Here is an 11013-nt window from a genome sequence, read left to right on the forward strand (position 1 = left end):
TTTGTAACAACATTTTTCTACCACTCGTTATCATGAGGATTCTTTTACAAGACCAACTGAGAAATTCCCTGAGAATATATCTGTGCATTTATAGAAAGTATAACCTTTTGTTATTGTGTCATATTAGTTTAATGTCTGTCTTGTTTTAACCAGGTAGTTCTTGGTGAAACACGTAAAAATGTACAGACATTTGCATAAATTTAGCAGAAACAGTGAACACAACACTGACCTTTTCATCACCTTCTAAATTGATGTGGTGATCGTTACAGGAGCAAAGCAACATGATCAGTCTTTTGGAGTCGTGTTTGTGTCCACCTCATGAACAGGAGTCCAATATTTACTTTGTTTTTGCTCTGTTTCTGGTCTCCACCAGCTCCTGAGGGAAATATCTGGTACTTTAGTTGACCCCTATGTCTCTCATTTTGGAGCATAAATCTGGGTAACAGAGGCAACCATCAGTTTATAGTCAACCAGTAATGTTTGAAAAACCCAGTGTTGTTTAAAGGCTCTTCTGCAGAATCCCCAAAGACTCCTCTAAACAATAGGGATGAAAATATATACTGAATAATAAAATACTTTTTTAATCATTTCCCACATTGCAACACAGTTTTATATCGAGGTAGCTAAGTGAAACTGACTTTCAATTAATGAAGGGATTTTGATTTTAAATCAGTTCTTAATAAGTTGACATAGCCTTTTGTCAAAATCCTGTCTAATGAAATAAACATGTATTCACATTCTTGATGAAATGAGCAACAAAATAAAATCAATACAGGCAATAAAATCTGCTTTCTTTGGCAGATACAGTCATTTCTCTGATGTATTGTTACTACATTCAAGAAGAAACAGATGACTTGTGGTAACACTGAAGTTATTGTGTGTAAACGTAGATTTTTGACCATATTCAAACCTAAATAAGAGGCACAACTCTCACCAGTCACCACACACATCTGAAGGTCTGGTGAGGCTGCAAAAAGGTTTGTGTTCATGGATACTTAACAATTACAATAAAACGTTTCTAGTTGCATCACAAAAAAATAGCCACAGTCAAGACTAACAGCACAACGTGCACAATCTTGTGTGTATATATCTGTGAAATATGATGTCCTGCTTTCATAGTATGGGGCAGTACTGTCCACATCTCACTTGTAGAGTGTCCAGTGAGTCCTGTGCTTGCAGTGCACTCCCTCCCCCAGTAGATGTCCTTCTTGCCTGCGCCATGGCTGAGGACTCACCCTCGGGATGCACTTTCCTGTCTGGGATTTTAAACTCAACCGATGCAAATGAAGACGTGCTGCCGTTTTTCTTCGACCAAGTCCTGGAGGTATCGATAGGTGACACCCTGATGCCTCCTCGGCACAAGTCCTTTCTCACACTTTTGACACTGGCATTATCCAAGAAGGGGTCCGAGTCACTTCCGTGTGGCATGTTGAAGTAGTTGCACTTTGGAGTGGGCGGCTTCGCCAACTCCTCGAGCTCTGACGAGGATATGGCCGCGAGGGGGTTGGTCAGATAATGAGGCGAATCCTCGCTCGTGTTCTCCTGATCCGTGTCTACGGACGTGCTATCCAAATTACTGTACATCCCCAGGGACACCGGAGGAGATTTTCTTATGAGATGGTTCTCTTTTAGGAGCCATCTACCTTTTTCAATCAAAACCCCATCACTTAAGCCTTTTTCTGAGGAAAAAGAAATGCGCTGTACAGGATGTGTGGTGGCTTCGGCCTCCGCTTTTAATGAGCTTGCAGCACTGAAATAAGACAGATCCTCCTTCGAGGCTTTAGAGCCTGAGTCATTAGAAGAAAAACTCCCAGCGCTTTTTAATTTGGTACCCTGCAAGTTTTCTGAATTACTACAAATGAACAATTTAGAGTTGACCTGCTTCACATGTGTTCTCTCAGTCCTGCGCGCTGAACGAGTGTAGGCTGGGGAAGGTTTCCATGAAGCCTCCTCTCCGCTCTCTGAGAGAATATCTAGAGAATCCTGAGTTTTATATCCACCGCTCTCTGACGTTTCTGGTCTGTAATCAGATAACTCAGACGTGCTGGGGCTCGGGAGGCATTTAAAACCGTACGAACTATCCTGTCTCTTTGGAATCGCAGTGGATTGTAAGACTCGAGTGTTTTCTGGCTCTAACCGAATATTCCCCCGAGTGTCGAATGTGAATGTAAGTGAGGAAGACTGGAGGGCATTGTTCACAAAGTCCAGTAGCTCCTGTGATATTTCCACTGGATGGAATAAACTGTTGCTATTTTTCTCACACCGCTCCGCTCCTTCATCTGATTCGAGTTCATTGACAGTGTCTTTACCGTTGTCATCCTCACACTGATTCTCAGGGGAAGATTTGGTTGGCGATTCAGTCTTCTGTTCTTCACTTGAGACCATTTCTAGAACGTTTTTACAATCCGTGTCAGACTGTTCTTCTTCCTCTATGTATTTATCACTTTCTTCTTCGTCAACATCCTCACCATCTTCCTCCTCCTCTTCCGTGATCTGCTCTTTCTCTTTTTCATTTCCCTCAACATCTTTTTCTTCTTCCTTCTCTGTCTCCTCAGTAATTGCACCTGTTTCCTCTTCCTCCTCACTTATATTTTCTACCTCCTCTTCCTCATAACTCTCTTCAATAACTTCCCACATATCCTTCTCCTCTTTCTGCATGTCAGTATCTTCCTCCGTTTCCTCCTCTACATCCGCATTAAAACGATCTGACTCTTCATCTTCCTCCTCCTCTTTCATTATCTGCCGTTTCTCTTTTTCATTTTCATTTCCCACATCTTTTTCTTCTTCCTTCTCTGTCTCCTCAGTAACTGCATCTGTTTCCTCTTCCTCCTCACTTATATTTTCTACCTCCTCTTCCTCATAACTCTCTTCAATAACTTCCCTTATATCATTCTCCTCTTTCTGCACGTCAGTATCTTCCTCCGCTTCCTCCTCTACATCCGCATTAAAACGATCTGACTCTTCATCTTCCTCCTCCTCTTCCATTATATGCTCTATCTCTTTTTCATTTTCATTTCCCTCAACATCTTTTTCTTCTTCCTTCTCTGTCTCCTCAGTAATTGCACCTGTTTCCTCTTCCTCCTCACTTATATTTTCTACCTCCTCTTCCTCATAACTCTCTTCAATAACTTCCCACATATCCTTCTCCTCTTTCTGCACATCAGTATCTTCCTCCGCTTCTTCCTCTACATCCGCATTAAAACTATCTGACTCTTCATCTTCCTCCTCCTCTTCCATTATCTGCTCTTTCTCTTTTTCATTTTCATTTCCCTCAACATCTTTTTCTTCTTCCTTCTCTGTCTCCTCAGTAACTGCACCTGTTTCCTCTTCCTCCTCCTCCTCACTGATATTTACCACCTCCTCTTCCTCATAACTCTCTTCAATAACTTCCCACATATCCTTCTCCTCTTTCTGCACATCAGTATCTTCCTCCGCTTCGTCCTCTACATCCGCATTAAAACTATCTGACTCTTCATCTTCCTCCTCCTCTTCCATTATCTGCTCTTTCTCTTTTTCATTTTCATTTCCCTCAACATCTTTTTCTTCTTCCTTCTCTGTCTCCTCAGTAACTGCACCTGTTTCCTCTTCCTCCTCCTCACTGATATTTACCACCTCCTCTTCCTCATAACTCTCTTCAATAACTTCCCACATATCTTTCTCATCTTTCTGCACATCAGTATCTTCCTCCGCTTCGTCCTCTACATCCGCATTAAAACTATCTGACTCTTCATCTTCCTCCTCCTCTTCCATTATCTGCTCTTTCTCTTTTTCATTTTCATTTCCCTCAACATCTTTTTCTTCTTCCTTCTCTGTCTCCTCAGTAACTGCACCTGTTTCCTCTTCCTCCTCCTCACTGATATTTTCCACCTCCTCTTCCTCATAACTCTCTTCAATAACTTCCCTTATATCCTTCTCCTCTTTCTGCACGTCAGTATCTTCCTCCGCTTCGTCCTCTACATCCGCATTAAAACTATCTGACTCTTCATCTTTGTCCTCCTCCTCCACTTCTTCATGTATAGTTTCTACTTCCTCCTTTTCATCTGTCTCCTCTGTATTTTCATCCACTTCTTCTTCTCCTCTTTTCTCCTTACTAATATCCTCCACTTGTGTCTCCTCAGTTTCCCCTTCCTCACTGTGTTCTTCCTCATCTGCCTCTTGTTCAACCTCATCTTTTATATCCTCTTCGTATTCTGTCTCCTCAGCCCCCTCTCTCTCGTCTGTCTCTTCGACACTATCATATTCTCTTGCCTCCTCATCCAATAATCCTTCCTCTGACTCCTCAGCCACTTCTTTCTCTCCTAATCTAGCCCTCCATTCTTCTTCATCCACCGCCCCTTCCTCTTCTTTCTCAATATATTCCTCGACACTTCCAGGATCTATCTGTTTTGTATCTACATTTTCCTGGTCTGACTTTGTCATTGTCTTTGCTTGTTGGGTATAAAGGGATTGAATTTCATCAAGCTCTGCTGATTGCTCTGTTTCATCTCTGCATTGATTGAGAAATTGCTCCACATCTTCCTCTGAGTCTGACTGGTTTTTCTCAGTCTCTACAATTGTGCTCTCCTCCAGGGGGTAAAAACTTTTAACCTGTTGGAACGTTGAAGTAATCTCTGCTCTGAGGTCTTGCGGCATATTCAGCTCCTCCATCAGGTCATTGATGCCCAATTGCTGTTCCTCAAATACGTCGGTGCCGCCTTCAGAGACGACGTCCAGTGCAAACTCAGTTTCTGAGAACTTGGGAGAAAGAGGTTCACTTTCAAGCCTTTCCCTCAGAATCTGGAAATCCTTCCAGCGTGCTCTGAATTGAGAGGTTGCTTTGTCTTGTAAATCAGAAAGACTTGCCTTCTGCTCCTCCTCATCATCGATGACAGAAATTTTCTGCAGGGATTCTATCATCAACATGGCCTCTGAGGTGGTCCTCGATTGGCTGGCTTCTCCTACTTCGTCTTTCAGGCTGTCTCTCAGAGTCATCACCGACAAGAACGAAAGGAAGGCTTTACACGATGAGCCAAACACAGAGGCTACTTGTGTTTGGAAATCAGGAAGGCTGGTGGACTTCTCAAGATTGGATGTTGTGTTGATGTCAGATGCTCTTCTGATATTCTGAATCGATGAACAAATTTTCCGCAAGACAGGTTTTATCTTCGCTTTAGGGTTCAAAATGCTGGATGACGCCTCGCCATCGTCGACTGAACCAATGACCTCGGCAGATTTGTGTTGCCTCAGCATGTTCTCCTGCTGTTCAGCATCACGTCTGACATTTGGCATGGAAACGCACAAACCTCGTATTTTCATTTCAGTATTCAGCAGAGCTGGCCCTTCAGGGAAAAGAGGGACTGAGAGACAAGATGTGTATTTATTGACTGCATCACTGGTAGATGCATAATATTCATCTAAATTAGTGTTGGATTCAGTCTTTTCGTCTGACTCAGAATCACCGCCTATCAGAAACACAACCTTGGACCGAGGTTCTGCTCCATCTGTATCTCCCTCCACTACATATGGCACTGGGTCTGGGCTGACTTTCTCCAACCAGTTCTCGACATACTGGTGGATTTCGGAAGGCGAAGGGTTGAGAGAAGGCATGGAAACACTCTCCCTCAGCTCTGAGGTGTTTTTGGGTGGCATTAGTCGGTTTTCCATCATGGCTTTTGGCTTGCTATTTCTTCTTTTGCCTGGCAAAAGTGATTTTTTGTTATGTAAAATGTCTGACATGTTCTTTTTCATTTGAGGCCTTCCAGTTGAAGTATTTTCATTATGGTCATTATATTTAGCAGCCGAGTCATTCATGCTTTGTCTCACAGGTTGTGTTTTTTTCAGTTGTTCGGTACTAACTAATAAGGCCGAGTCCTTCCTGGGCATCTTTTCATCTTTAACTGATCTCTTAAACTGAGGCATTTCTACCTTCTTCTCTACTCTTTGATTTTTTTGACCATTTTTAGCACGTTCTAATGAATTCAAACTATTTTTTCCCAGGCTAGCATCACTGCTAAGCTTGTCAGCAGATGAACTTTTGCTGTTTTTTGAGGGGCTAATTAATTCCTTTGTTTTTTTATCTAAACCGTTTATTGAAGGTAAACTCCTCTGACTCCTAGCAGGCCTAAACACCTTTTTCTTCATTACACTTTTAGCAGTGTTGTTTTTTTCTAATTCCTTCTGAATTTCTGGGTTTGTCGCCGTTTCAATTCTGTTCTCGGTACGCGCAGGCAGATTGTTTGTAATATCGTATGCCGGAGATAGTGGCTCTGATGACAGTGATAACATCTCCTCTTTCTGTCTTTGCAGTAAGTCAGCAGTGGGTGGCTGCCAGCTACAATCTATATCACAATCATTACTTGAGGAAAGAGGCCCTGATTCGATGGACGGTTGACTTTCTGGCAAAGGAGTGGAGCTATGTAAAGGACCGCTGTCTGCACTGCAATCGGTATTTGCCACATAGTTGTCATAGCAGCTTTGACTCTCATAAATGTGCATCACAGTCTCTGTAATCTCCATCCCGTTATTCTGGATCTGAAGGACCTCCGCTACTCCTGATGACCTCATGGAGGAGTTGATGCGTTTCTTGCTCGCTCCTGCAGACACTGTTTTTCGAGGTTTTGGGATTGGTTTGTTGCTGCTGCTGCTGCTGCTGTGTTTGACGACGCAATATCCCTCAGTTGTCTCACCGTGAGCGGCCCTCTCCATGTAGGAATAATGTCCAAGGGTGCTCTCTTGAACCCCCAACTCTGTAACCATTGTCACGCTCTCAACAGACACCTTCTTGTTAACATGCCGAGGACCTGGAGTAGGAGTGCGTTTGAGACTTTTGGTTTTTCCCGAAGTTGTAGAAGTGTAACCTTCATGTATTCGCTCATCATCAAAGCCCACTGCCTTTTCATCTCCAGCAGGATAGTTCTTTTCTTTGGTTTCATCCTCACTCATATGAGAGGAGTCTTTGGCAACGGCATTGTTTGAATCAGGTGAGCTGTTGGCTGACCCAGAAATAGAGGCATGAACCGTCCTCTTGGTAAGGTTAAGGCTGGAGCGGCTGAGCGTGGTAGTCCAATGGAGCATCTCCTCTTCCTTAATGGTCAGACGAACTTTCATCTCCACTGTCATGGTGCCGTCTTGATTCACTCGGAACGACTTTTCGATGTCGTCATCCTGAGGTACGACGCAAGAATGATGGCCATTGTCTACCCTCCCATTTCCACACGTCTCCGCTGACGTGTGATGGTGGTCGAACGATGCATTGTGGTGGTTCAGGTAGCTGTTCGTGCTTTCATTTTGAGACTTGTTTATCTGGTTGACAATATATCTCTCTGATGACAAGGAGAAGTTCCTTGAGCCTCTTCCACTCGAGAGAGATTTGTTCTTCGCTTTGGTTGGCAATGATGAAAATACAGGATGGGAATAAAACGAGAGAAACAATTACTTCGGAACAAATGTCATGTAGTTTTTATATTGGTTTGATGGAACTACCTAAAGAAATAATTCAGCATTATGAGAAATATGGTTATGAGAAGTTTTACCACTCTTAAATTTGTCTTTTAAAAATTAAGCTTAAGCCAGCAGCAGATTAGCTTGGTCAGTTACATAGTTTTAGAGTTGATGGAGAAAATTCAGGTATCTCCAAACCAGGTCAGACAGAACCAAAACTATCTCAAGAGGTAAGGGAATTACTCTGTTTTTTGACAATTAAAGTAAACTGAAACTTTAACAAGGAGTAACTACTGAATTTCACATATAAATAATACTGTAGGATCATCATAGATAAACAAAAGTGATGACATTGTTCTGTCTTTTAGCTATTGTATCTCTCTGATCACCAACTACTTAAAGATAAACTTAATTGGATGACAGCAATGTGTGCCAACAGTAAAATCCTCCATCTGTCTCTTAAGTTTTCATTGTTTTGACTTTTACATGCATTTACCATTTCTGACTATGTTGTCCTCAGAATACCTGACACACTTCTTAAATTTTAGAGTACAACACACTTCACAGTCTACCAGTTAGACTTATTAACACTTACGTGCTCCAAGTTGCAACACCGATGGTTCCACAGTGTCCACGAACATGGCTTGTGCCATCTGGCCCGTTCCGTGAAAACTGTGGCTTCCTAATCTGAATGGCTCGTTGCCCGCTGCCACCACGACTCCAGAGCACAAGATAAGCGTGGCAAGACCATCAACCTGAAAGAGGAACAAAAACAAGTTTAAAACGTAAGGAGCGTCAAAGTCAAAGGAAGCAACAGGGTTTTCTTTAAGTTCAATAATAGTTACTGTGAACTGGTCACTGTATATGTAGTCACTGTAAATACACTCCTGAACTTTACCTTTAAAAATTAAAAATGTAGTTTGCAAAGCCACTTACAATTTGCATGAACGACAGTGCAAACCAGTGATTACATCTTATAAGTTTGCAATGATGGATGTATTTTAAGTTTGTTTAAGGACATGTGGGATAACAGAGGTATGACTCACTAGGAAGCAGATATTTTGATGGCACCTCTTAATACTTTCTTGGAAGACTTAGATCAAGCATAATCACAGGGGAAACGCCCTGATCTTTTACCTCTGAAATATTCATGACAATGAAAATAAAGGCCAAAAACAAACCTCTAAAAATTATTTTATAAAATCTATATATCAGTTCTCTGCAGCTATAATGTCCTTCTTGGTGGCATCTAAATCTTTATGATTCTATCGTTTTCTAAAATTGATTTTGTGTGGCGTGACGATTAGATTAAAGGAAAGTTTGAGTATTTACAATTGTGTGACCACAGGAAAGACTCCATATACTAATAGAATCACGTAATACAGCCGAAAACTCTGAACAGGTGAAGTTGTGCATTTGGAGTTGAGATAGTTTTTTCCTAGATGTAGAGTGATCTGCCACAGGTAAAAGGGTGATTGTCAAAGTAAAGAAATGGTGGAAAAACACTTTCTTGTTGCGTATTTGCTTCTGTCTGCCGTCAGCTTTTATAAGCCTTACATTTAAGACTATCCGATTTGAGTGAACCGGACGTATCCTTGCTTAATATAGCCTTCGGTGTCCTGATAAAGGAAGTATGTTAACGACAACATCAGAAATCCCAAGAACTGAGATGGCTTGGTGTTAATTAAAAAGTGACAAAACCTTTTTCTGACTTGAATACTTAAAGACATTGAATCGAAACTTTGTTTTCCAATATCTAAACCTGTGTCCCTGTACTAATATTAAATTTATCTTACGGTATATGCCAAATATTTGTAAAAATATAAATAAATTGTTTATAATATCTAACTCTGTCAGTAAAAATATTTGTAATGACTCACCTTTAACTGCGAGGCAGTTACATGAATTTATCTAATCAAACGGGATTCAGAGTGACGAACCCTCCCATCATGTAAAACCACCCTTAAAATGTAGCTACTGGGTAGCTAGGAGAGCAAAAATACTCGTAGGTGTGTTTTCAAAACGTGTGTGAAGTTCAGTTACTCATCATTCATTCATTTCTCCCTTGTCCACCTCCTAACCCAACAGGCGGGCGAGGGAGGCGAGGGTGTAAGTAAACCGTCCTCTGCAGCTCCAGTACAATAAACTGTACTCACTAAACCACAGCAATTTATGAGTCATCCAATCAAACCTGAAGGACTAGATTTAAATCCCTCGTACTCGTTTTCATTTGAAAATATGTCACATTACTGAAGCTATTCTGCCCTCTAACTTGTTGTCGGTTAGTTTAGCTCGGCATAAAGACAGGACAAAGGTAAAAACACATAGCCTAGCTGTGTACAAGGGTAAACAAATTAGTCTACTGCCCCATCTAAAGCTTACTACTGAACCATCATCATTTCATGTGTGCTAGTGTCACAATTGTTGCCTCACCTTGGCATGAAAAGTAAGGTGTTATAGATTAAGCCATCCCAAAGGTTTCAGAAAAAATACTTGGTTAAAGTTAGGTACAGAAGCTACTTGGTTGGGGCGACGAAAAGGTATCTTTAAAAAAATAAATCCACGTCACATTCCCTTGGACTCGAACCCTTGTCTCCTGAGCTCCATCCAACTGTCCCAACGTACCTTCATCCTTTGTACTTTGTCCAATTACCTCTGTCACATGATCTCCTTCTTTGACCCTGGTCATGCGTGTGTGTGTGTACTTATTACGGCTAGGTGAGGCCAAACGTGACATTGGCACGATAACTTTTTGTGGACTTTGGCACAATATTGGGGTCATTAAACACACTGCTTAATTAAATGCATGCTTCGCTATCCCTGCTGGTACATATTTGCAAATATAAGGACACCAGGTTAAGATAACACTTCAACCATTTCACAGCCCTATTGATCGACAATCATTCCAATTTTCCAACCACTTACTCTTCTGCCATCTGTAGAGTAGAGTTTCAGCACTGGGAACGCCATTATCTGGGACAGGTAATCCAACAAAGCATCAAATGTTGGTGCCGTTCTTCTCTGCAGCACAATTGTGCGTTTAACAGTGGGTTCCCTGTTCTTGATGACCACAAGCCTCCTTGGTGTCCGTACTGCCACCCTCTCAGTGACCCTTGCTGGCCTGTTGGCGACTTCATTCCTTCTGCTAAAATGACCAAATCTGACTCCTTGATGCCTTCGTCGCCCTGCACTGAATGGTCTCGTGGTATTCCATGGTACCTGCCGCCGGTTCACTTCTTCCATATTTAGTGGCTTCACCTTTTTCTGATCAGAACACACATAATTTCCTCCATCATGTAAGTCATCCAAAGCCTTCACCAGATGAGTTCCTCGAGGGGTGGTGATGGTCCTCACTCCAAACGGCAGAGGCACTTTCTTGGACAGAGCATCCAGTAGACCATCAAATGTCTTGAAGGTGCGGGCATTGATGACCATCCGGTGCCCAGTGAATTTATAGTCACCGCTTTTGTAGAAGCACACTCTTTTAGAAGCTGACGGATCAGAGATGGTCTGAGGGGGGCGGGAGGGCAATGTCTGGCCACTGCCCGTGGACAATCCCTGGACAGGGGCATCCAGGACAGGTGTGTTGCTCAT

The 11013-nt window shown here is 42.2% G+C and overlaps 1 protein-coding gene across 1 annotated transcript; it reads right to left on the reverse strand.

The window, feature by feature from the left end:
• Nucleotides 1-1000: 1000 nt before the first annotated feature.
• LOC138203246 (oxygen-regulated protein 1) lies at nt 1001-11013 on the reverse strand. The gene is made up of 3 exons (XM_069157998.1): nt 10345-11013; nt 8015-8174; nt 1001-7358 (listed from the first exon to the last, which is right to left on the reverse strand). The coding sequence occupies exons 1-3, from the start codon at nt 11011-11013 to the stop codon at nt 1114-1116; spliced, it is 7074 nt and encodes a 2357-aa protein (XP_069014099.1). The 3' UTR covers nt 1001-1113.

The sequence above is a fragment of the Embiotoca jacksoni genome, unplaced genomic scaffold (assembly GCF_022577435.1).
Source record: "Embiotoca jacksoni isolate LCO1_2020_lvr unplaced genomic scaffold, fEmbJac1.0.p SCAF_22, whole genome shotgun sequence".
In the NCBI taxonomy this organism is placed as follows: domain Eukaryota; kingdom Metazoa; phylum Chordata; class Actinopteri; family Embiotocidae; genus Embiotoca; species Embiotoca jacksoni.